Genomic DNA, 27,919 nt, shown 5'->3' with positions numbered 1-27,919 from the left:
CAAGAGAGAGGGGATATGATTAGGCATGGGGCTAAAAATCACCCTGTGAAGTTATTCCTTAAGTTGCCAGTGTCAGTTTGAACCGGTTTGTGGTGGTCACACACCACCCCGAGAAGTCCTCTGGGGCTGACCATGTTTAGGACGGGGTTATTTGTAATAAGCCGCTTACTGCTCATTACTAGGAAGCGATAACATCATCAGAGCATGTAACCCACATATTCCATCCGTATACATGTCATTAACTGGGCCTAAAGCTTGTCCTGATCAGGCCACATGGTTTGGAAAATGAGGAGGAACTCAGGCCTATAATCCCAACATATTCCCCTGTCCTCTTTCACCCTCCAGGCCAAATGACAGGCGCCCACACCCGTCTGGAGTTCCACAACATTGAGACGGGCATCATGACAGAGCGCCGCTTCATCTCCGTGGTGCCCTCCAACTTCATCGGTCACCTCCAGGGCCTGACGGTCAACGGCGTGCCCTACCTGGACCAGTGCAAGAACGGCGACATCTCCTACTGTGAACTCAACGCTCGCTTCGGCATGCGCCACATCATCGCCGATCCGGTGACGTTTCGAACGAAAGCGAGCTACCTGGCGTTGGCTACTTTGCAGGCCTACGCCTCCATGCACCTCTTCTTCCAGTTTAAGACCACCACGTCGGACGGCCTGTTGCTCTTCAACTCGGGGGACGGCAGCGACTTCATCGTCGTGGAGCTGGTCAAAGGGTGAGTCTGGACCTCTGATTGGTCCTTACTGATAAGGACATGACATGAGGTTACCCTGAAACATGAAATGTGGTGAAGTTTCGATCATTCTTCCCACATGGCCTATACCATTCCAAGTGTGGCACATCTTAATCACACAATAAAGCATAAAACTATTAATTGCGTGAAAATATTGTAAGATGTAGATGAGGTGAAAATGATAAAGTCCTACATCCGTTCCACTAAGATAGAGCAGGGAGTTTGGGTAATACGGTACTGTGAAACAGAGCTGGTTGGAGGCAGTTCCCTCTATTTCTCAGGGAGCGCTAATAATCACTGTGGTTTATAGCTCCATGAATGGACAGAACAGGCTATGATTATGGGGAGGAAATATTACACTTTATTCATTGTAAAGACCAGACGCCCATCCAGCTGTACACACAATCCGTATACCCCATAATGTAAACAGACTGAACGAAAGCTATTTAATTGGCCTTAAAATTGTAATTTACTTGTTCAAACTCTGAATGAAGGCTTTGAAGAAAAGGAACCCTGAAATAGCACTGCTCTGATTGGTGCGTTAGATTCCCTGCTGTCGCCAGCCTATTCATCCAGTCTTACGGCATGTATGAAAAGTCCTCGTTGTGTTGCATGTATCTCCCTTCACCTCTTCCTCCACGCCTGGCATTGTTACGACACAAAGGAGCCCAAACGTCTCTTCCAGCACACACAAAGACAAGGCAAAAGGAGTAAACACATTCGATAAACATTGCTCAGGCAAACCAGTCATCACCAGACGACACAAAAGCAAATCATTTTGCCCATGAACAAGCTATGCCACCATGTCCGCCTCGGGGCAAACAGGAGGGAAACGTTTCTTTCTTAGTGTCTCAGAGGAAAAATGACTTATTTACATTTCAAAGTATATATTTTCCGAGAAGCTGTATATTACTGAATGTGAGGTAGGGTCATCTACTGCTGGAGGCTGTGTGAAAGGATACTGTTTAAATATAATATTGGTTGGACTGACTCACCCTGTCACCTTGAACTCCGGGCTCCTCCATTGAACAGCCTTAACTATACTGAAAGGACTGCATGGCATCTCCATGGAGTTGTTCAAACACAAAACTTTTTTTCAAAAGACCCAGGGACATTTTTCAAAAGAGCCAAACACCAAATTCTTCAGCATGCTTGGCGAGATCTGCCTCTCTCTGGTTTACACATATTTCAAAGAACTTTGTTCTGTGGGTGACATTTTGATTTTGGTTTGGTCACACTGACTGAATGTGATGGATGAGGTGTCACACACACACACACACACACACACACACACACACACACACACACACACACACACACACACACACACACACACACACACACACACACACACACACACACACACACACACACACACACACACACACACACACACACACACACACACACACACACCTACAGTCATTTACTAACAGTCTCTTACGACCTGTGTTTATAGTTACGTCCATTACGTCTTTGACCTCGGCAACGGACCGTCGCTGATGAAGGGCAACTCGGACAAGCCTCTCAATGACAACCAGTGGCACAACGTGGTGGTCTCCCGGGACGCCAACAACGTGCACACGCTCAAGATCGACTCCCGCACCGTCACGCAGCACTCCAATGGAGCCCGCAATCTGGACCTCAAAGGTAAGGGGCACTATTCTATACCCCATTTTCCATAGGCAACTGCTGTAGTTGAAGGGTCCTCCTTGGCTCTGCTACTAATCAAGTTTGTCAATATTGGGCACATATCCCAATATATTTGGTTCCTCTCTCTCTGGTTCTCTCTAGCTTTCAGTGAGTTACTCAGAGATTCCACTGTGTTTTAAGTAGTGTTCCCGTAGCATGCACAGTCAGAAATATTCAACCAGAGAATGCTCACTGAGCCAACCAGCTGTGACTTTGAAAGATAGCCCAATCTTGGCATGACTCTCTGGGGAACGATCTTCACACACACTCGGCCGGTCCTTTCACATGACCCGCGGCTGTCTCTCAGTAAGACGGTCTTTCATGTACTGTCACACCAACAATGAGAAGACAAGTCTCTGTGTCTGTAATGTGTGTACGATGAGACTTGGACTCAGAAGGTGCTGAAAAGTTGCTGACTGTCTACCTGTGCTGTGCATGTGTGTGGGGACCTTTCTGCCCCCTTCGAGGATGCTAAGAATGTGCACATGCCCATACATGCGCACAGTTATTTATGCATTTTTAGTCTGTTTGTTCAGCTTTCAAATGCATGACCGCTCAAGAGGCTTGGTGTTCAGGTTAGGCAGAGTAGAGAAACCCGATCCCAGTGCCAATAACAAATCCGCCCGCCAAACAACAGTGGACAGGAGGCAGAATTAAACCTAACAAAAGGCTGGCAGCCAGCCCGCCGCGCCAACCAACCCTCTTCACCTTGAAATATGATCCTCTCCTTCAGCCGCTGTCGGCATCGCCGGACGCTCGGCACAATTTCCCCAGCCAATCAGTACCTCCTAATATCAACTAAAACCCATGCGTCTCCGAAGAGATTGAAAGGGAAAAATAACAACAATATCGACAAAAACAAACCCCACATATTCCTCTTCCTCCCAGTAGACGTGTGTCTAGTTGTAATTCTGCTGGCGGTCCCACGGTGGGAAAAGAAAGTACCCCAGGTACACTTGACTTTTATCAGAGACGTGATCACAACGATCAACAAAGGCTTTTAGGAGAGAAACCTCTGTTTCTTCCACCAGGGGCGGGCTTAGGAAGTAGAGGGGTCCTTAGGAAGTAGAGGGGCCCTTAGGAAGTAGAGGGGCCCTTAGGATGTAGAGGGGCCCTTAGGATGTAGAAGGGCCCTTAGGAAGTAGAGGGGCCCTTAGGAAGTAGAGGGGCCCTTAGGAAGTAGAGGGGCCCTTAGGAAGTAGAGGGGCCCTTAGGATGTAGAGGGGCCCTTAGGATGTAGAGGGGCCCCTAGGAAGTAGAGGGGCCCTTAGGAAGTAGAGGGGCCCTTAGGATGTAGAGGGGCCCTTAGGATGTAGAGGGGCCCCTAGGAAGTAGAGGGGCCCTTAGGAAGTAGAGGGGCCCTTAGGATGTAGAGGGGCCCTTAGGATGTAGAGGGGCCCTTAGGAAGTAGAGGGGCCCTTAGGATGTAGAGGGGCCCTTAGGATGTAGAGGGGCCCCTAGGAAGTAGAGGGGCCCTTAGGAAGTAGAGGGGCCCTTAGGAAGTAGAGGGGCCCTTAGGATGTAGAGGGGCCCTTAGGATGTAGAGGGGCCCTTAGGATGTAAAGTGGCCCTTAGGAAGTAGAGGGGTCCTTAGGAAGTAGAGGGGCCCTTAGGATGTAGAGGGGCCCTTAGGAAGTAGAAGGGCCCTTCGGAAGTAGAGGGGCCCTTAGGAAGTAGAGGGGCCCTTGGGATGTAGAGGGGCCCCCTAGGAAGTAGAGGGGCCCTTAGGATGTAGAGGGGCCCCTAGGAAGTAGAGGGGCCCTTAGGAAGTAGAGGGGCCCTTAGCATGTAGAGGTGTAGAGGGGCCCTTAGGATGTAGAGGGGCCCTTAGGATGTAGAGTGGCCCTTAGGAAGTAGAGGGACCCTTAGGATGTAGAGGGGGAAGTAGAGGGGCCCTTAGGATGTAGAGGTGTAGAGGGGCCCTTAGGATGTATAGGGGCCCTTAGGATGTAGAGTGGCCCTTAGGAAGTAGAGGGGCCCTTAGGAAGTAGAGGGGCCCTTAGGAAGTAGAGGGGCCCTTAAGAAGTAGAGGGGCCCTCCCAGTGGGTGCTGGCGGATCTGAGAGGTCAAAAGTTTAATAGCCAACCAGAGCTTTTATAAGGCTTATTGATGGGGTACGTCCTCTCTCTGCCAGTACCTTTGTCTGCAGGGCCTGCTGGTGCCATAAAATTGGCTGTGTTAATCATGAGTTGGTTTAGCTGACTGGCGCAGTACCAGGGACCTTATATTAACAGGGATGGCGGGGACAGTGATTACACATACCCCTGGATGTAGTTGATAAGGAAGAAGAGGCCTGTGGAAAGTGGACGGCAATACGTAGGTTTAAACCGCAGGATATGAACTTGGGTCTCCCATGGGGAGCAACCAACATCATAGACTGTTAGACCAAGAGGACAGTCCATTTTTGGGCTGAGGGTAGACACTGTTTTTGAAGTGCTCAGGCGGTGCAACCTCATCACGTGCCCATGACTGACTCATGTCCGCTATATGGAGAGCCTGTATAGTTTCTGCAGTGTGCTATCAGACTCGTAGATTAAACACTCTCTTTCCCTCTGTCATATCCAGGCTTTCTTTGTAGCATATCTGACCCAATGATCTTCTAATGGAATGATAGACTGCATCTCTATCTTATTTCAATGGACTTTGTCAAAAAAAAGCTGTTCTTGATTGATGACCAGTATCTATGATAGAGTGACAGCTGTTCATGTCAGGCGAGAAGCAGACTTGGGAGCCTTGGAGAGCATGGAAACAAGATGAGAGTCAAAAGATGAGAAATTACTCACAGCCTCAAACTGGGAAAGAGTATCTCACAGTCTAAAATAGATGAATAGTGTAAAATAGTCCCGTCTCAATCAAGTGAACTGACCTGACAACACAGTAAAGGTGTAAGCAATCTGCTTTTCACCTCTCCAGTCCTTTCATATCAGTGCAGATGAAGTCGAGGAGGAGAAGGAGACTATTGATCGGCTGCCACAGATGAAGCGTGTGTCGTCAACAAGCCTCTTGGCCTCCAGCGACAGGCCCCACGCCACAAACACTTCGATTTGCATATTTCAAAATGCGTGAAACTAATTGTCTCTGTAAAAGAAACAGAAGGCCCAGGCAATTTGTGAAGAAGAAGGGGGCGGCCATTTTCTGCTTTTTATTGCCAACCGACTTGGTGAGTGTTCTTCCGAGGCGTTACTATAAACACTGAATCCACACGTCTGTAGAAACCATGACTTTTCACTATCATCACTGTTACTATCACCATCATCACTATTACTACCACCATCATCACTATCACTACCACCATCATCACTATCACCACTATCACTATCATCACTATCACCATCATCACTATCAGTATCACCATCATCACTATCACTACCACCATCATCACTATCACTACCACCATCATCACTATCACTACCACCATCATCACTTTCACTACCACCATCACCACTATCACTATCATCACTATCACTATCATCACTATCATCACTATCATCACTATCACCACTATCACTATCATCACTATCACCACTATCACTATCATCACTATCACCACTATCACTATCATCACTATCACCACTATCACTATCATCACTATCACCACTATCACTATCATCACTATCACCACTATCACTATCATCACTATCATCACTATCACCACTATCATCACTATCACCACTATCACTATCATCACTATCACCACTATCACCACTATCATCACTATCACCACTATCACTATCATCACTATCACCACTATCACTATCATCACTATCATCACTATCACCACTATCACCACTATCACTATCATCACCACTATCACTATCATCACTATCATCACTATCATCACTATCATCACTATCATCACTATCATCACTATCACTATCATCACTATCATCACTATCATCACTATCACCACTATCACCACTATCACTATCATCACTATCACCACTATCACCACTATCACTATCATCACTATCATCACTATCACCACTATCACCACTATCACCACTATCATCACTATCACCACTATCATCACTATCATTACTATCACTAAGGGATGGTTTTGCATTTACATAATGGGTCCCTGGAGGAAAATGGCCATGCTTTTTCAACTTCAGTCAAGGGGAGGGTTTAGTCTTTTTAAAATGTCCTCCAGGGGAGGGTCATGTCATTTGTAATTGATGAAATGTCAATGTTTCTCAGTATTTTAGAATTAGTAGCTTATTAGGCTATGCCTGATGCCATCCCTCATTTCTGATTCTCTGCTGGGTGTGCAATATCAAGTGAGCCTATAGGCTATTTAGTGTGGCCTCAATCACATGATCCATAGCAAATAGGCTACAGGCTACAAAGTGCGTGCTCAGAGAAGCACAGAGCAAAGGTATATTTCTAAGATAGTCGCTGGAATGGTGTACTGGGATGGATATTACAACCCTGAGCCCCGGCCTGCAATGTTCTTGCTGATGAAAAACGTTTTGTTGTGTGCTGCCTAACAATGGCTGTGCTGTGTAGGCTTACAGTGGTAGTTCAGGAGGAGTCAAAGGCTTCTTCCAAATGTTTTTATTTATTAATCCTAGTCCAAGAAATTCCCTATCTTGTGCACAGACTAGCCTATAGTCTATGTTCTGTTCTGTTCAGTTTGAGAAGGAGGACTGGGGGTCAACGTTGATAGCTTGCTACTACTATAATAGATTTGATTAAAAACAATATGTTTCTTGCCCATGATGTAGGTCTATTTATCAGGGTTATCGACCTCACAGTAAGCCAGATTCAAGTAACTTACATTGTGGTGCTGAAACTTGAAGCAGCAGCCAAGGCACAATCAATCGGAAATGGATCATTCATGGTGCTGAAAGTAGGCATAATTCATTTCAACAGTCTTCATTTTATTTAGACTATACTAACAACAAGAGGACCTTGGGTTGGAGCCTATTTTTTCCTATTTAAGAAATGAGGTAGACCTACCTGTTTGACAGGCAAAATTAGGCTGCTATATCCATAGAGTTATCGGTCATTTCCTCAAACCACCATGCATTCTTTAAATAGCTTACCTCCATGTCAGTGAAGGTTAAAACCAATACTCGAATTGAGGGGGTCTGAGAGGTTATGCCATAGACCTACCTTTTATGAAAGACAATTGCAAAAAGCACAACCGCTTGTTAGGCTAAGATTTTGAAGAAAATGAAAGAGGTCTGATTATATAAAGTGCTCTATAACAGCACTTTGGTCCTCGATCCTTTATGCTAGACACAAGCTGTAAAATATCCAGGAAAGATGTGACTCTGATGCATATGGAGATATCATTGTTTCGTTTCTTTGACATTCACAGGCTGCGCTACAACCTTCTATAGCTGAGTAGGCAAAAATGTGACTTTGCTTAGGAAGTAATCTAATTATGTCACTATCTATTGATTAAGCTATTCACTTTCTGTACAATAGAAGATGTTTAAACCCAGACCGCTTTTAGGGAAAGACGTGAAGTTCTCTCATTTGGTGAAGCCACGGAAGAAGAGTAGCCAGCAGTTAAAGCGTACATTTTTCTGCGTCGGTAGGCCTACTCTGTCTGGGGTGGAAAGGTAGGCCTACCCTCTGTTTGGGGTGGAAAGCTAGGTAGGCCTACTCTGTCTGGGGTGGAAAGGTAGGCCTACTCTGTCTGGGGTGGAAAGGTAGGCCTACTCTGTTTGGGGTGGAAAGGTAGGCCTACTCTGTTTGGGGTGGAAAGGGCCTACTCTGTCTGGGGTGGAGGCCTACTCTGTCGGGGTGGAAAGGTAGGCCTACTCTGTCTGGGGTGGAAAGGTAGGCCTACTCTGTTTGGGGTGGAAAGGTAGGCCTACTCTGTTTGGGGTGGAAAGGTAGGCCTACCCTGTCTGGGGTGGAAAGCTAGGCCTACTCTGTCTGGGGTGGAAAGATAGGCCTACTCTGTCTGGGGTGGAAAGGTAGGCCTACTCTGTCGGGTGGAAAGGTAGGCATACTCTGTCTGGGGTGGAAAGGTAGGCCTACTCTGTCTAGGGTGGAAAGGTAGGCCTACTATGTTTGGGGTGGAAAGGTAGGCCTACTCTGTCTGGGGTGGAAAGGTAGGCCTACTCTGTTTGGGGTGGAAAGGTAGGCCTACTCTGTTTGGGGTGGAAAGTTACGCCTACTCTGTTTGGGGTGGAAAGGTAGGCCTACTATGTCTGGGGTGGAAAGGTAGGCCTACTCTGTCTCGGGTGGAAAGGTAGGCCTACTCTGTCTGGGGTGGAAAGGTAGGCCTACTCTGTTTGGGGTGGAAAGGTAGGCCTACTCTGTTTGGGGTGGAAAGGTAGGCCTACTCTGTTTGGGGTGGAAAGGTAGGTCTACTCTGTCTGGGGTGGAAAGGTAGGTCTACTCTGTCTGGGGTGGAAAGGTAGGTCTACTCTCTCTGGGGTGGAAAGGTAGGCCTACTCTGTTTTGAGGTGGAAAGGTAGGCCTACTCTGTTTGGGGTGGAAAGGTAGGCCTACTCTGTCTGGGGTGGAAAGGTAGGCCTACTCTGTTTGGGGTGGAAAGGTAGGCCTACTCTGTCTGGGGTGGAAAGGTAGGCCTACTCTGTCTGGGGTGGAAAGGTAGGTCTACTCTGTCTGGGGTGGAAAGGTAGATCTACTCTCTCTGGGGTGGAAAGGTAGGCCTACTCTGTTTTGAGGTGGAAAGGTAGGCCTACTCTGTTTGGGGTGGAAAGGTAGGCCTACTCTGTCTGGGGTGGAAAGGTAGGCCTACTCTGTTTGGGGTGGAAAGGTAGGCCTACTCTGTTTGGGGTGGAAAGGTAGGCCTACTCTGTAGGTAGGCCTAACCCACAATGTTCTGGCCAGCAGCCCTGTACGCTATAAACATTTCTGCGTTGCCATGTAATGCTTACAGGATGAAAAAACGTTTTTAAAACGACATATCTAAGGCTCTGGTCTGTCCAAGAGGTGATGGTAAATGGTCGACATGTTCTCTGTTATCCACTTTGTTTTAATTCTTATTTTGGCTGTAGGGGAGGTCACCTTTTTTTCAAGTGTTCAAGGAGGGTTTAAGTCAAATATATTTTGCTGAAGGGAGGGCCATCCATTTTCATTTGGGAGAAGTCCGATTTTCTTATGAATAACATTCATAGGCTTTGTGTGTTGTTTTAGTTTTACTTTATTTATCTGCTGAGGGGATATAGCCTGCAGCGCTAGTGGGAAGAGCAATAGTTGTGTGTCTTGATTCCGAGGACCTTTACTGGGGAGTGATGTCTCTATCCACAATCCCCTAGTCTAATTGTATATTCAGACGGTGCTCTGAAGTCCTCGGCCAATTCCCCAACTGAGACGTCGGCAACTCCCATCTCTATCCAATACACCTACACACACACACACACACACACACACACACACACACACACACACACACACACACACACACACACACACACACACACACACACACACACACACACACACACACACACACACACACACACACACACACACACACACACACACACATAGACATGGACAAATGCACTAATACTCCCTCACATACATACACCCATCTATCCCTAATCTCTCTCTCACACACACACACACACACACACACACACACACACACACACACACACACACACACACACACACACACACACACACACACACACACACACACACACACACACACACACACACACACACACACACACACACACACACACACACACACATGGAAAAATGCACTAATACTCTCTCACATACATACACCCATCTATCCTTAATCACACACACATACCTAGTGTATCCCCAGTAGTCCACAGCAGTCATACCTACATAGCTGTTTGTATCAAACGTTTCCCTGGACCCATCTCACTGTGTCTATTGTTGCTCTCAGCATTCCTGACAGCACTCCTAACAGAGAAGTTTCAAGGTCTCGCTTGTGTGTGTAATTGACCAGAGAAAATGGGTTGTCAGTTTGCTTTTCTTTTTCCCTGTTTTAAAGTGATTCTTTTGGAGTGGTGGAATCTTCAAGCATCCAGATTGTCAGTTTAAGTGTGATGGGCAAACACCACGAGGTCCCACAGGGTACAGGAAGTGGATCCTGTTTAGTTTGTTATGTGCGGCGCCAGTGCTGATAATACAGTCACCAAGGAACAGATGTTGAAGAAACACAAGTACGATGAAACAAGACCTGTCATTGTGTATGAAAGCCTGGAGAGTACGATGTCAAATTATTTCCTGGCTCACATCAATAGCGTTAGCCATTCAAGACTAGTTTCCATGGGTTATCTCGATTACCATTGCTAGCTTTGAGGATAGTGTCAATTACATGAGGGTTAGGTACTTCTATCCACAAACTTTATATCATACAGTGGGGCAAAAAAGTATTTAGTCAGCCACCAATTGTGCAAGTTCTCCCATTTAAAAAGATGAGAAAGGTTTCTCTCCAGGACCAGGGTTGGGCAGCCCAGTATAAGACAGTACTGAATCATTAGACAGATTGTCATACATTTACACAATAAGTACAGTGCCCTGCTAAGTAGCTTTGTTGTGGTCTGACTGAGAACTGCCACACCTTCACTGTGCTCCAGTATGATCCCTCTCCCTAACCAGCCCTCCTCTGTGATTAACACCAGGCTAATTAGCCGTGAATGGAAATCAAAAAGCAGGAAATGTTTTCTGCTCGTAAACACATCCCTAGTGCCAGATATTAAAATGTGTCAGACTTTGTGGCTTAGCGTTATTCCCTGACATTTCAGTTTGGTTTCTCCCTTCTGTTCTAGCTACTCCCTCTAATATTGTTCAAAGCTATTTAGATGTGTCTGACTTGTATCGCTACCAGAGTGGATTAGCCTCAAATCAGACAAACAAATTGGCATGTTGTCTTTAGGTCGAGTACATCTAAAGAGGTGAGCAGGAGACTGCGCTCTCTCATCACCTTCTCTAGCTGATCAGATTTGATTATCTCTCGTTGTATTAGTCCGTGCAATTGCGTTGCACTTCAATAACGGCTCCAGTAGATGAAGTAGAATGGAACATTAACACCCATTATTAACACCCATTACTCAACACCCATTACCAACACCCATTACTAACACCCATTACTAACACCCATTACCAACACCCATTACCAACACCCATGTGGTTCATAAAAACCGAACACACTAACACCCCCCCCCAACAATTATTGTTGTTTTCTCTGTGGGGTCTTGATGCTATTCCATTTAATGATGTCTGGGTCTGTGTTTCAACTCGAAGAGGAAGTTGAAGTATTGTATGCTAGTCATGTGGATTGGGAAGTCCTTCCTGTAAACACAAACATAAAATTCACGCACAATACAAAACCTCACAGCCCTTTGGGGATAGCCGAGATGTATTATGCTAATGAAAAGACAACGACAAAGATAATACTGTCTATATTTATTAGAGGGATGGAGGAATGAATAAAAAAAACAACCAGGGATCTTGAATGTTATTTATACAATGTTACCCAGAACAGAGTGAGACAGAATAAAAAAAAAAGGCTAAATACTGTAAGTTACATCTGTTCCTACTGTAATACCACCTATCCCTTGTTCTATTAGAATTACGTTTATCGACGGAAATCGTTGTTGAATCACCATAGCAGCAGCAGAGGACTAATATATTAGTTTGGATTTTTCCCAGAGCAGGACTCAATAAAACGTGAAGAGAGGGGTGGGAAGGAAAGATGGAAGGGAGAGAAGAGGTATGTACCCACATTTTAATTAAGCCTGTGCTTGCCACCGGTAAAAATGTAAATTACCTGTTTTGTCACCTCTTAGCTGACTTTTCGCCAAAAAAGCTTGGCTCTAATCTGTTGCCAGCTGCTAATTCTGCCATACAATACAGAAACCTTTGCATACCTTAGCAGGTGTGCCGCAGCGCAAACCGCTAGCCATTGTCTCCCAGTTCCCCATCTGCAAGGATAAAGCTGTGGTTCTGTTGTAGCAGAAATCAACCTCCTCATCGCTGTCCCATTCAACTGGAGACTTGGGGAATGGCTGCTAAATAAGTGTGGTGTTTCTTTTTTCAATTACCCAAATACTGACCGAATGGAATGCTGGAATAGCTTGGTCGTGGAGGTATTGTAATGTCGTTGGATAGCTATAGAAAGTGTTAGCTACTGTAATTCATGAATCTACGCTAGAGAGAAATCCCTGATATTTGGACCGACACGGAGGGTATCATGCGGAATTTGGCTCCCAGTTCACTCTGACCTATTGAGTAGGAAGTAGTTGCGGCTGACTGCTTTTTTAAAAGCAATGTGTTTTACAACAATGGCGATTTCGCCAATTATCCCTAACCTTTCTGTAATGACACCTGCAGGTATGCTAAAACATAATTAGGTCTCCATCGTTAGGCCATCATCCGGCTCCATAATCATTAGCACTAGGAGAGGAAAGGAGACACCCACACTGTAGCACTGGTAGCACTAATGAGTAGCACGGTAGCACTAATGAGTAGCACTGGTAGCACTAATGAGTAGCACTGGTAGCACTAATGAGTAGCACGGTAGCACTAATGAGTAGCACGGTAGCACTAATGAGTAGCACTGGTAGCACTAATGAGTAGCACGGTAGCACTAATGAGTAGCACGGTAGCACTAATGAGTAGCACTGGTAGCACTAATGAGTAGCACTGGTAGCACTAATGAGTAGCACGGTAGCACTAATGAGTAGCACGGTAGCACTAATGAGTAGCACTGGTAGCACTAATGAGTAGCACTGGTAGCACTAATGAGTAGCACGGTAGCACCGCCAATACATAGCGTTCAGTAATGACACCCTCGCTATAGAATCGATTAGCACTGACCGTTAGGTTTAGATCAGAAGGTGAAAATGGAAGTACAGTAATTGCATCCTGCTGTATTTCATCCTATTATTTCTGGTGCTATGAAAATAAACTGTGTTGGATTGAAGCCCATACTACCATGTTACTCATTGTAGTGTGTCTCTCTGTTGTGTCATGATGGAGATAACTCTGACTGGTTGGTGATTGTTGGTTGCTGGTGGTTACAGAGGAACGCGGTCAGATGATTGACCGGGTCCCTGAGGTGGGCACGTTGTGTTGGTGCTTGGTGGTGAACCGTGGTCCTGGTTGATGTCTTTAACCAGCTTTGGACATGAGCTGCCCACACCTTCGCTGGCTGCTAAATTGGACCTGCATCGATCAGTGCGCCTCACTGTAATGGCTATTGACCATCACCCTAAAGGAGAGAGACGCTGAATGTGTATGTGGGGGTCTCTGTGTATGTGGGGGTCTCTGTGTATGTGGGGGTCTCTGTGTATGTGGGGGTCTCTGTGTATGTGGGGGTCTCTGTGTATGTGTATATATAGGGGTCTCTGTGTATGTGGGGTCTCTGTGTATGTGTATATATAGGGTCTCTGTGTATGTGGGGGTCTCTGTGTATGTGTCTATGTATGTGGGGTCTCTGTGTATGTGGGGGTCCCTGTGTATAGGGGTCTCTGTGTATGTGGGGGTCTCTGTGTATGTGGGGGTCTCTGTGTATGTGGGGGTCTCTGTGTATGTGGGGGTCTCTGTGTATGGGGTCTCTGTGTATGGGGGGTCTCTGTGTATGTGTCTATATAGGGGTCTCTGTGTATGTGGGGGTCTCTGTGTATGTGGGGGTCTCTGTGTATGTGTATGTGGGGGTCTCTGTGTATGTGGGGGTCTCTGTGTATGTGGGGGTCTCTGTGTATGTGTATGGGGGGTCTCTGTGTATGTGGGGGTCTCTGTGTATGTGGGGGTCTCTGTGTATGGGGGGTCTCTATGTATCTGTATATATAGGGGTCTCTGTGTATGTGGGTGTATATATAGGGGTCTCTGTGTATGTGGGGGTCTCTGTGTGTAGGGGTCTCTGTATATGGGGGTCTCTGTGTATCTGTATATGTGGGGGTCTCTGTGTATGTGGGGGTCTGTGGGGGTCTCTGTGTATGTGTATATATAGGGTCTCTGTGTATGTGGGGGTCTCTGTGTATGTGTATATATAGGGGTCTCTGTGACTATATAGGGTCCTGTGTATGTGGGGGTCTCTGTGTATGTAGGGGTCTCTGTGTATGTGGGGGTCTCTGTGTATGTGTATATATAGGGGTCTCTGTGTATGTGGGGGTCTCTGTGTATGTGGGGGTCTCTGTGTATGTGGGGGTCTCTATGTACCTGTATATATAGGGGTCTCTGTGTATGTGGGAGTCTATGTATTTGGGGGTCTCTGTGTATGTGGGGGTCTCTGTGTATGTGGGCATCTCTGTGTATATGGGAGTCTCTCTGTATCTGTATATATAGGGATCTCTGTGTATGTGGGGTATCTGTGTATGTGGTGGTCAAAAGGGGTCTTGTGTAACTTGACCCCTACTGTGATAATTTAAACTAACTTAGAATGTGGAGAGGGATGAGAGTGGGGTGTCACGCATGTTTGTGATGCTCGCCAACTTTGTAATTACAAACTTAACTACATTATAGTATAATTAAACTAACCGTATCGTTCAATATGGTTTTTGACTATAACAACATCAATGCCACATATGTTTCAATATGGTTTTTGACTATAACAACATCAATGCCACATATGTTTCAATATGGTCTTTGACTATAACAACATCAATGCCACATATGTTTCAATATGGTTTTTGACTATAACAACATCAATGCCACATATGTCTCAATATGGTCTTTGACTATAACAACATCAATGCCACATATGTCTCAATATGTCGCCGACAGACACGGCAGCCCTGCTTCTAGCCCCTAAGCAACTTTGCAGTATTTGTTTATGTGTGTTATTTCTTACATTATAAGCCCAGAAAAAGTTTTGTGTTTTTACATACAACTGGAAATAAATGTTGGATATCAGAGCAGTGGACATTCACCAGCATTACGACCAGGAATACGACTTTCCCCATCTGGATCCTTTGTTCGTACCTCCCAGGGCAACTGAACGTATCCCAGAGGCTGCTCCAAGACCCTGCCGGCGGAGGAGAGGTATTCGGAGTGGACATCTAGTCCGACTCAGGGGGCGTACACACCATCCACCGCTTCCGAGTATATTACTCGCTAATATTCAGTCTCTGGATAATAAAGTAGACAAGCTTAGGGCGAGGATCTCCTTCCAAAAGACATCAGGGATTGTAACATGCTCTGTTCCATGGAAACATGGCTCTCTCGAGATAGACTGTTCCTGTCCATACAGCCAGCTGGGGTCTCAATACATCAAGCAGACAGGAATAAAGAACTCTCTGGGAAGAAGAAAGGCGGAGGGGGGGTATGTTTCATGAAAGCGTGAACCACCACATTTAACAGGCAAAACATCAGTACAGAGACAAAGTGGAGTTGCAATTCAATGGCTCAAACACAACACGTAGGTGGCAAGATATGCAGACAATCATGGACTACAAAGTGAAAACCAGCCAAGTCGCGGACACCGACGTCCTGCTTCCGGACAAGCTGAACACCTTCTTCGCCCACTTTGAGGATAACACAGTGCCACCGACGCTGCCCGCTCCCAAGGACTGTGGGCTCTCGTTCTTTGTGGCCGATGTGAGTAAAACATTTAAGCATGTTAACCCTCGCAAGGCTGCCGGCTGAGATGGCAGAACAGCTGGCAGGAGTATTTACGGACATATTCAATCTCTCCCTATCCCAATCTGCTGTCCCCACTTGCTTCAATATGTCCACCATTGTTCCTGTACACAAGAAAGCAAAGGTAACTGAACTAAATGACAATCGCCCTGTAGCACTCATTTCTGTCATCATGAAGTGCTTTGAGAGGCTAGTTAAGGATCATATCACCTCTACCTTACCTGACACCCTAGACCCCCTTCAATTTGCTTATTGACCCAATATATCTATAGACGATGCAATCGCCATCGCACTGCACACTGCCCTATCCCATCTGGTGAAGAGGAATACCTGTGTAAGAATGCTGTTCATTGACTATAGCTCAGCCTTCAACACCATAGTACCCTCCAAGCTCATCACTAAGCTCGGGCCCTGGGTCTGAACCCCGCCCTGTGCATCTGGGTCCTGGACTTCCTGACGGGCCGCCCCCAGGTGGTGAAGGTAGGAAACAACACCTCCAATTCGCTGATCCTCAACACAGGGGCCCCACAAGGGTGGATGCTCAGCCCCCTCCTGTACTCCCTGCTCACTCATGACAGCGTGGCCATCTATGCCACCAACTCAATCATCAAGTTTGCAGATGACACAACAGTAGTAGGCCTGATTACCAACAATGACGAGACAGCCTACAGGGAAAAGGTGAGGGCCCTGGGAATGTGGTGCCAAGGAAATAACCTCTCAGTCAATGTCAACAAAAAACAATAGATGATCGTGGACTTCAGGAAACAGCAAAGGGAGCACCCCCCTATCCACATCGACGGGACCGCAGTGGAGAAGGTGGAAAGCTTCAAGTTCCTCGGCATACACATCACTGACGATCTGAAATGGTCCACCCACACAGACAGTGTGGTGAAGAAGGCACAACAGCGCCTGCCCTACCTGCCCTCCAGGACACCTACAGCACCTGATGTCACATGAAGGCCAAAAAGATAATCAAGGACATCAACCACCCGAGCCATAACCTGTTCATCCCGTTATCATCCAGAAGGCGAGGTCAGTACAGGTGCATCAAAGCTGGGACAAAGATCCTGAAAAACAGTGTCTATCTCAAGGCCATTACTGTTAAAAGTCATCACAAGCCGGTTTCTACCTGGTTACGCAACTCTGCTGCCCTATATACATAGGAAATCACTGGCCACTTTAATAATGGAACACTAGTCACTTTAATTATGTTTAAATAATGTTTAGATGCTGCTTGTCTCATCTCATATGTATGTACTGTATTCTATTCTACTGTGTTTTAGTCAATGCCACTCCGACATTGCTCAAACTAGTATTTATATTATTTTTCTTTTAGATTTTTGTGTATTGTTGTGAATTTTCAGATACTACTGCAATGTTAGATACTACTGAACTGTTAGAGCTACACAAGCATTTCGCTACACCCACAATAACATCTGCTAAATATGTAAATGTGACCAATACAATTTGATTTGATATGCCAATTCCCAGCCAGTTGTATCCATCACGACGCTGTCACAGTGGTACACATTATGCATCCATTCAACTTCCAAGATGTACATGTGAAACACGGCCTATTCAGCCCCCTCCGTCCTTTACTAGACACGGATCCACAAATGTGTCTCTTCCATTATTCTGATGCAGAGGAATTGTCATTTCTACAATGTCAGGTCTATTCTATTATGTGGAAAGACTTGATGTCTCCTCCCTCTTTCTCCTCTCCTCCCTCATTCTCCTCTCCTCCCTCTTTCTCCTCTCCTCGCTCTTTCTCCTCTCCTCCCTCTTTCTCCTCTCCTCTCTCTTTCTCCTCTCCTCCCTCTTTCTCCTCTCCTCCCTCTCTCCTCTCCTCGCTCTTTCTCCTCTCCTCCCTCGTTCTCCTCTCCTCCCTCTTTCTCCTCTCCTCCCTCTTTCTCCTCTCCTCCCTCTTTCTCCTCTCATCACTCTTTCTCCTCTCCTCCCTCTTTCTCCTTTCCTCCCTCTTTCTCCTCACCTCCCTCTTTCTCCTCTCCTTCCTCTTTCTCCTTTCCTCCCTCATTCTCCTCACCTCCCTCTTTCTCCTCTCCTCGCTCTTTCTCTTCTCCCTCTTTCTCCTCTCCTCCCTCTTTCTCCTCTCCTCCCTCATTCTCCTCTCCTCCCTCTTTCTCCTCTCCTCCCTCGCTCCATACAGAGTAGCTCTGTGCGGCCCATTCGCAGTCGGGGAGTGGTGGGAGGAGTAGAGGGCTGGTAATTGACTGTGACTTGTGAAAGTATCACGGGGAGTATCCCCTATGGAAAATCCCAGAGTGGTAGAGAAGTACATTGTGATCTAGCATCATGTGGCTGAGAAAGTCTCCACGTGTTGAAGGTTAAGATGTGTTTAAATGTACAGGTGTTTAACAGCAAGCCAACCTCATGGGAAGACCTCTGACATAGCCTTCACACATAAACAAACATTTACATGGCCTATGTACGCACGCACGCGCACGCACACACACACACACACACACACACACACACACACACACAGAGAGAGACACAGATACACTGCTGACCTTGACATCTGTACGTGTGCCTAGTGAAATGTATTTTGGGACCTGAGACAAGTATCGACCAAGGCCCTTTCATTGCTGCTGTGTGTGTTTGTGTGTGTGGGTGTTTGTGTGTGAATGTGTGCGTGTGTGTGTTTGTGCATGTGTTTCATTCACTTTTCATTAAATCATCTCAAGTTTCCACCTGTAATGATATCCGATTGGCATTTTGAGAATGAGGTGAAGGGTGGGTGGAGACTGAAGATGGACTGAAGAAGAGCTTGTATGTATTTGCCTAATAATCGAAGATGAATGACACGGAGCATAACTTGATCGTTCCATGTATGTTATATCATATAAGATAACTAGTGTGTAGCTAGTTACTTTTCCCTTTGTAATACAATCCTCCTCAACGGTTAGGAAGGAAGGAAGGTGAAAGATACAGAGAGGAGAATCAGGAAGGCAAAGGAAGAAATGAATTTCACAATTATAGAATCATCATTAGCTCCCTCTTCATCATCATAGCAATCACCATCATCATCTTTATCATCATCATTAATCTCATCACCGTAATCAGCACGATCCTCTTCATCATCATCATTAATCTCACCACCGCAATCATCATCTTCATCATTGTCATTCATCTCATCACCGTAATCATCATCTTCATCATCATCATCATCATCATTCATTTCATCACCGTAATCAACACGATCCTCTTCACCATCATCATTAATCTCATCACCGTAATCATCATCTTCATCATCATCATTAATCTTATCACCGTAATCATCATCATCATCTTCATCATCATTAATCTCATAACCGTAATCAGCAACACCAAAAATATAAAAACATTCATGATCAACATCATTATTAAAATGTGTTTTCTCTCCCTCAATCTTATCAATATGTATATTCCTATCCTCCTTTTCTAGCCCTTTGGGGCTCCCGACTGGTGCAGCGGTCTAACGCACTGCACCTCAGTGCTAGAATCCAGGCTGTATCACAACTGGCCATGATTGGGAGTACCATACGGGGTCACATAATTGGCCCAGTATTATATGGGTTTGGCCGGTGTAAGCTGTCATTGTAAATAAGAATTTGTTCTTATTAACTGACTTGCCTAGTTAAATAAAGGATACATTTAAAACAATTCTGTCTCTCCCTACTCCTCTCCTTCCTGTCAGTGCTCTGTGAATAAGTGATAGGCGAAGCTTGAGTGCTGCAACTGAGCAGTGTTTTTCATTTGTTCATGCACTGACCTGTCGACTATACTGTGGTAAATTATAGCGCAGCCATTTCCCTCCCAGCTTCTCCTCGCCTGCTGATCGCTAGAGTTTTGTTGAAAACAGGGGGAGAGGGAAAGCCCTTGGTTGGTGTGTGTGCATGTTAGAGCACGTAACAAAATAAAGACCTGAAATGAATGACTCCCATAGTGGATAGGAGGACAGCTGTGGGTTGAGGTTTACAGGAGGACAACATTTTTGATCAAAATTGCTTTGGTTTCCCACTTGCCTCCTTTGATGTGCTGGTCTTTGTCACATCAATATCAACCGAAGCAAATTGTGGTTGGCTAAAGTGTAGCTTTGTAAAGCGTTCATAAAAAGTTCAGGCTTACCTTTAGTCATTGATTTTGCAGGTTAGTTCATGTTCAGAACAAAATGGCCACCGTACCCTGTTTTTTTTGGTCTGTGGGAGAATGTGTTGACCACAGCTCAGTGGATAGAAGCACATTATCCAGTTTTATGGCCTATATTGTGGACTACTACAACGAAGTGAGGTGAGCAGAGAGGGAGGGCAGTTGATTTACGAGACAACAACAGTGGCTAAGACCCCAGCGTCCAATTGGCTGGACTTTTCCCTCTTGACAGGGCTGCCCAGTAAAAAATTCCCCCTGACGGACAGGCGTTGTCGCGGGGATGCAATTGTTTTAACAGGCTTGTGTCCCCCTCTCCATCACCCGGCAGACAGCCCTCTCACAGAGGAGAGAGGGAGGGAGGGAGATAAATAGAGAACAGCAGAGGGAAAGAAAGGGTGAGACATACTGTATATATAGAGAGAGGGAGAGGAGAGCGAGAGAGAGACAGAGTAAAGGGAGGAAAGAGGTAGAGATGACAGAGAGAAAAATAAGCAGAGGAAGACAGACAGACAGACACAGAGTGAAAGAGGAATAGACAGACAGACAGACAGACAGACAGACAGACAGACAGACAGACAGACAGACAGACAGACAGACAGACAGACAGACAGACAGACAGACAGACAGACAGACAGACAGACAGACAGACAGACAGACAGACAGACAGACAGACAGACAGACAGACAGACAGACAGACAGACAGACAGACAGACAGACAGACAGACAGACAGACAGACAGACAGACAGACAGACAGACAGACAGACAGAGTAAAAGAGGAACAGAGAGAGAGAGAGAGTGAAAGAGGAACAGAGAGAGAGAGAGAGTGAAAGAGGAACAGAGAGAGACAGAGTAAAAGAGGAATAGAGAGACACAGAGTGAAAGAGAAATAGAGACAGAGAGTCAGAACTAGATTTAGAGAGGGAGAGAAAGCGGCAACTGTGTAATGACGCCTGTCTGTTTCACTCTATCCAATCTTGGAGAGTTAAACAGAGGCTTCCATTCAGTGCAGTTGAAAAGCTCCAAAGGGCTGGCGGTTAGCAGTTAGGGCCGAAAAACATCTCTCAAAAGGAGTGTGAATGTGGAGGCACAGCCTGTTCTATTTGAGACTTGAAGGCCTGTTGTGGAGGTATTGTCTGGAGAGTTGAAGGCCTGTTGTGGAGGTGTTGTCTGGAGAGTTGAAGGCCTGTTGTGGAGGTATTGTCTGGAGAGTTGAAGGCCTGTTGTGGAGGTATTGTATGGAGAGTTGAAGGCCTGTTGTGGAGGTGTTGTCTGGAAAGTTGAAGGCCTGTTGTGGAGGTGTTGTCTGGAGAGTTGAAGGCCTGTTGTGGAGGTATTGTCTGGAGAGTTGAAGGCCTGTTGTGGAGGTATTGTCTGGAGAGTTGAAGGCCTGTTGTCGAGGTTTTGTATGGAGAGTTGAAGGCCTGTTGTGGAGGTATTGTCTGGAGAGTTGAAGCTCTGTTGTGGAAGTATTGTCTGGAGAGTTGAAGGCCTGTTGTGGAGGTATTTTGTGGAAACGTGAGTGAGAACCCTGTCCAGCCTGTCTAGCAGGGTGAGGTGTCGGGTCAAGAAGAGTGTATCCGTCTCCCGCTGGGTTTTCAGCAGGCGTGATACCTGTCACGTGGCTATGTGGTTGTGTCTATTCACAAAATAGACACACAAACACACACACAGACATTTAATTGATGTGTATAGAACATTGATGCGTGACAGCCAGACTGCCTAGAAGAGCATTGTTTATGGCCCATGGAGACTGCTCTCTCCTGGGCTTGGCTGCTCAAGAGGGCCTGGCTATGGCGCCTTTCCCCAGGTTACTGCTTCACTGACGCCCCATTTAGTACCACGCCTGGGTGGAAGAACTATGTGGACCAGGGAGGCCCATAGGGACCCATACTGTATGACCAGTCATTGCGTAGGAGGGTGGATTTGGAGCAGGTGAGAAACTCCTGCCTCTCTCTCTCTCTCTCTCTCTCTCTCTCTCTCTCTCTCTCTCTCTCTCTCTGCCTCCCTCCTTCTCTCTTGCTCTCTCTCTCTCTTTCATCCTCTCCTTCACCCCTCTTGACTGACTGAGGGGCACTGGATATACAGAGCACCCAGGTGATTTCATTGTGTGGTGCACTCAGAACTGGGCTACCAGAGGAAGGACATTGAGGTGTGTGTGTGTGTGTGTGCGTAGAACAATGGTGGAAAGATGCCCAGGTGTGTTAACCCCCTTCCCTTGCTAAGTGCTGCCACAGAGCTGAACGTTGCTGTGACAGAAACCTTGTTGTTCCATTGTACTGTGTGGATGCCATTTTCAGAAAACAACAACAATCAAAATGGCATCAGAGATTTCATAGAGAAAAACAGAACCTGTCACCAATTACAGAAATGAACCGAGTTCAATCTTCCAGCCCATTATTTTAAACTACATTTATAAACTCACCTGCTCACATAATTATTGTCAAAATAGTATTTTTGTCTGACTTGAATCCCCACACGTAGAGTTGTCACACACGCACACATGCGTGCACACACACACACACAAACACACACACTTACAAGCACAATATTCAGCACAATTATATTAAAACGGCAATGTAATTCGACTGAGTCTAAATACACTGTAATTCAGCAGTCTAAATGCATTGTAATTCAGCAGTCTAAATGCACTGTAATTCGACTGAGTCTAAATACACTGTAATTTCAGCTCAGTCTAAATGCACTGTAATTCAGATGAGTCTAAATACACTGTAATTCAGCTGAGTCTAAATACACTGTAATTCAGCTGAGTCTAAATGCACTGTAATTCGGATGAGTCTAAATGCACTGTAATTCAGCTGAGTCTAAATACACTGTAATTCAGCTGAGTCTAAATGCACTGTAATTCGGATGAGTCTAAATGCACTGTAATTTGCCATCAAAGATTCCCTGACCGTTCCTACAGTAACATGTATGTCATTTAGCAGACGCTCTTATCCAGAGTGACTTACAGTGCATTCTAGCTGGGAACCCCACATATGTCAGATGTAGACTTTCTTTTTTTCTATTGTGTTATTGACTGTATGCTTGTTTATTACATGTGTAACTCTGTGTTGTTGTTTCTGTCGCACTGCTTTGCTTTATCTTAGCCAGATCGCAGTTGTAAATGAGAACTTGTTCTCAACTAGCTTACCTGGTTAAATAAAGGTGAAAAAAATTATAATAATGCGTACATTTTTTCTCAGTAAAGTAAAGATGGTGTGAGTGTTTGTACACAAGTTAGTGAGTTTCTGTGTGGGTGTGGGGGTGCTGTGGGAGTATTTAAGGTACTCTTTGAAGAGGTAGGGTTTCAGACGTGGAGAGGTCTTGGAGCAGGCCTTCCCCGGGAGGGAGAGCAGCTCCGGCTTGTCAAGGTTGAGTTTAAGGTGATGGGCTGACATCCAAGCGGAGCCACCTGGGTGTCTGAAGGGGAGAAAGAGAAAAGCCATTAAGTGTCAGTCTTGGCCTGTACCACACAGCTTCTGCCAGCCATTCTTCCTGTGTGTGTGTGTGTGTGTGTGTGTGTGTGTGTGTGTGTGTGTGTGTGTGTGTGTGTGTGTGTGTGTGTGTGTGTGTGTGTGTGTGTGTGTGTGTGTGTGTGTGTGTGTGTGTGTGTGTGTGTGTGTGTGTGTGTGTGTGTGTGTGTGTGTGTGTGTGTGTGTGTGTGTGTGTGTGTGTGCGTGTGTATCAAGGTCCATTCTATTCATGTCAATTAGAGGCAGTTAGCTCCAGCCAGAGACACAAATAGCCGTTCTTCTTGTGATGGGAGGCTGGAGGAAAATAAACAGGGTTGCATAGAAACCAGACAGAGAGCTTTATAATAGACCATTTAATGAGACGTAATGGTAGTGTCTGTGTTAGGGAGTCGATTGAGGGGAGAGTCTGTCTAAGGAGTATCTTTTCATTTGACAGTGGCCTGAGTTTTAGGGACAGCTGCTTGACAGTGGCCTGAGTTTTAGGGACAGCTGCTTGACAGTGGCCTGAGTTTTAGGGACAGCTGCTTGACAGTGGCCTGAGTTTTAAGGACAGCTGCTTGACAGTGGCCTGAGTTTTAGGGACAGCTGCTTGACAGTGGCCTGAGTTTTAGGGACAGCTGCTTCACAGTGGCCTGAGTTTTAGGGACAGCTGCTTGACAGTGGCCTGAGTTTTAGGGACAGCTGCTTGACAGTGGCCTGAGTTTTAGGGACAGCTGCTTGACAGTGGCCTGAGTTTTAGGGACAGCTGCTTGACAGTGGCCTGAGTTTTAGGGACAGCTGCTTGACAGTGGCCTGAGTTTTAGGGACAGCTGCTTGACAGTGGCCTGAGTTTTAGGGACAGCTGCTTGACAGTGGCCTGAGTTTTAGGGACAGCTGCTTGACAGTGGCCTGAGTTTTAGGGAAATGTGGCTCGAAAATATATCAAGTTTTTCACAAGGTTATTATTATGAAATGATATCAATGCCACGTTTACGCTGGGAACCCAATTCTGATATTTTTTTACAACTAGTAGGAAAGGGCTGATCTGTTTAGAAAAAAAAACTGTTGGTGATAAAACGAGATACAAATATGCCTGCTTGTGTAAACACAGCCTAGGTGACTTGACTGACTGTAGGTTAAGTGATTTTATGTTAGTCAGTGGTATAGAAGAGGTGTTTAGTCTATAGTGTTTGACTACAGTATTACAAACGTACTTAAAATGTTAAGTCAGTAGTGTACCAGAAACAGGCGTTACTGAACCTGCTCTTAGTGGTCCTCCAGGAGCCCTCTGTCTCTCTGCTCAGTCGTAGTGCGGACCTACGAGAGGACGTTATTGTAGCTGCAGATGCATTAGTCTTGGCAGTGTCTGAGCATCTATAATTAGTCCCCCTCTGGTGGAAAAGAATGACGCTGGAACAGATATCTGACGGTTTCCCACATTTATCACTGAAATGTGAAAAAAAGATATGAATTACACATTATTAGGGTAATTGAGCATCTTAAGAAAACGCTCACTGCCTGTAAACAGAAAGTTAACAACAAGCTCACTGCCTGTAAACAGAAAGTTAACAACAAGCTCACTGCCTGTAAACAGAAAGTTAACAACAAGCTCACTGCCTGTAAACAGAAAGTTAACAACAAGCTCACTGCCTGTAAACAGAAAGTTAACAACAAGCTCACTGCCTGTAAACAGAAAGTTAACAACAAGCTCACTGCCTGTAAACAGAAAGTTAACAACAAGCTCACTGCCTGTAAACAGAAAGTTAACAACAAGCTCACTGCCTGTTGAACAGAAAGTTAACAACAAGCTCACTGCCTGTTGAACAGAAAGTTAACAACAAGCTCACTGCCTGTAAACAGAAAGTTAACAACAAGCTCACTGCCTGTAAACAGAAAGTTAACAACAAGCTCACTGCCTGTAAACAGAAAGTTAACAACAAGCTCACTGCCTGTAAACAGAAAGTTAACAACAAGCTCACTGCCTGTTGAACAGAAAGTTAACAACAAGCTCACTGCCTGTAAACAGAAAGTTAACAACAAGCTCACTGCCTGTAAACAGAAAGTTAACAACAAGCTCACTGCCTGTAAACAGAAAGTTAACAACAAGCTCACTGCCTGTAAACAGAAAGTTAACAACAAGCTCACTGCCTGTAAACAGAAAGTTAACAACAAGCTCACTGCCTGTAAACAGAAAGTTAACAACAAGCTCACTGCCTGTAAACAGAAAGTTAACAACAAGCTCACTGCCTGTTGAACAGAAAGTTAACAACAAGCTCACTGCCTGTAAACAGAAAGTTAACAACAAGCTCACTGCCTGTAAACAGAAAGTTAACAACAAGCTCACTGCCTGTTGAACAGAAAGTTAACAACAAGCTCACTGCCTGTTGAACAGAATGGCGCTGAAATGAATCGCTTCCGTTTTTACAAATCCTGACCAATTTTGATATTTTGTGTGTTTTTTGCGATGATCTTAACTTTTTTTTTGTATATATTGTTTCCGCCACCGTTTCCTATGTCCGAAAAGAGCTTCTGGACATCAGAACAGTGGTCACTAACCTCGATTTGGATGAAGATTTTTAACTTCAACGAGTCTACGGAGCAGGACTTACTGCTCACCCCGGACCAGGCCCTAATCCCGGAGACTCGGAAGAGAAGGAGACGGCACAAAAGAGGCCCGAAATGCGGGCACCCTGACATCACTACGCCCGCGAGTAAATCAACCACCTCTACCCTCCGTTCTATTGGCCAACGTACAATCACTGGAGAGCAAAATAGACGAGTTCCATTCGAGACCATCCTGTCAATGGGACCTAAAGAAATGTAACATTCTATGTGTCTCTGAGTCGTGGCTGAACAAGGACATGTGTAATATACATCTACTGTAGCTTTTTTTTCTATGGATCTGCAGGACAGAACTACAGCTTCGGGTCAAAAGGGGAGGTGTGTGTCTCTTCGTTAAAAACAGCTGCAATCTCTAATACTAAGGAAGTTTTAAGGTTTTGCTGGCCTGAGTTAGAATCGATCAACTGTAGACCAGGGGTCTCCAACAGGTCGATAGCTACCAGTAGCTCACAGCCCACCAACGAGCAGCTCTCCAATCTTTTCTGAAAGTACAGTACATGCATTTTTTGTTCCATCACAAATAGTCTAAAACGTAAATCTACTGTCAAATCAAAGTCACATTAACATTAAACCCACCCCTTGTTAGCCACTATTTTCTTAAAGAGCCAAACGTAACACTATTTGCCAATTCATTTTCAGAAATATTTCCCCTGTCTGTCTTTTTGGTGCGCACGTTTGTCTCTCAGTCCGTATGTAGAAGTTAGCTAATGTAAACCTGCGTCCTGTAGGTAGACTGAAAAAGCTTCCCCCAAAACCCTCACAATTAAATGCTACCTGCAACTATACCGTATCATGCATATTTGTATGAACCTGGAGCCTCATAGTTTTGAAGTCTTCGCTATTATTCTACAATGTAGAAGATAGTACAAATAAAGAAAAACAACCTTTTGACTGGTACTGTACATATCTACCTCAATGACCTCGTACCCCTGCGCATCGACTCGGTACTGGTACCCTGTGCATATAGCCAAATTATCATTACTCAATGAGTATATATTATTACATTCATTATTAAGTGTTTTACTTTTCTATTATTTCTCTATTTTCTTGTTGTTGTTGGGAAGGGCCTGTAAGTAAGCATTTCACTGTTTAACCTGTTCTTTACAAATACAATTTCATATGATTTTTAAGGTGATATGACCTCCTAGAGCCCAGATGCATCTCAAATGGCACTCTACTCCCTCTATAGTGCCCAATGGCCCCTGGTCAAAGGTAGCACACTATACATGAAACAGGATGCCATTTGGGACTCAGACCTTGCACACTAGAACATTCATCACTGTCTGGGCTGAGGAGATTAACCAAAACACTGACTACCATTCTGTTACCTTCTCTAACTCTTGAAGAGCATAGAATATTCTCACTGTGTCTCACAGATGACCCAAAATTGAGCACATATTTTAGTTTTAATGTCACATGCACAAGTAAGGTGAAATGGATTTCTGGTAAACTTAAAACCCAACAATGCAATAATCAACAGCAATGTATTACTAGAAGAAAACACACAATAAATATGATTAAGAAATATGAACTAAACAATAAAGTAAGTAAGCATATTTTATACAGGAAATATTTATGTGAGTTTGCAAATTGTGGAGTAAGTGTTTGTGTGTGTGTTGGATTGACACTGTGTGTGAGTATGTAGGGCCCTGTGAGTGTATAAGGTTAACTCAGATATACCTTGTAGCTATTTTGTTAGCTCTT

The 27,919-nt window shown here is 45.3% G+C and overlaps 1 protein-coding gene across 7 annotated transcripts in view; it reads left to right on the top strand.

The window, feature by feature from the left end:
* Positions 1 to 27,919, top strand: part of LOC124013620 (neurexin-2-like) — a 1,135,017-nt gene that overhangs the window by 637,672 nt on the left and 469,426 nt on the right. For all 7 annotated transcript variants that reach the window (XM_046327950.1, XM_046327944.1, XM_046327948.1 and 4 more), the window contains 2 exons: positions 346 to 727; positions 2,205 to 2,395. In XM_046327950.1, the coding sequence (XP_046183906.1) occupies positions 346 to 727; positions 2,205 to 2,395 (573 nt within the window). The remainder of the gene's footprint in view (positions 1 to 345; positions 728 to 2,204; positions 2,396 to 27,919) is intronic.

The sequence above is a fragment of the Oncorhynchus gorbuscha genome, linkage group LG25, assembly GCF_021184085.1.
Source record: "Oncorhynchus gorbuscha isolate QuinsamMale2020 ecotype Even-year linkage group LG25, OgorEven_v1.0, whole genome shotgun sequence".
NCBI lineage: Eukaryota > Metazoa > Chordata > Actinopteri > Salmoniformes > Salmonidae > Oncorhynchus > Oncorhynchus gorbuscha.
This window is presented reverse-complemented; position numbering and strand designations above follow the sequence as displayed.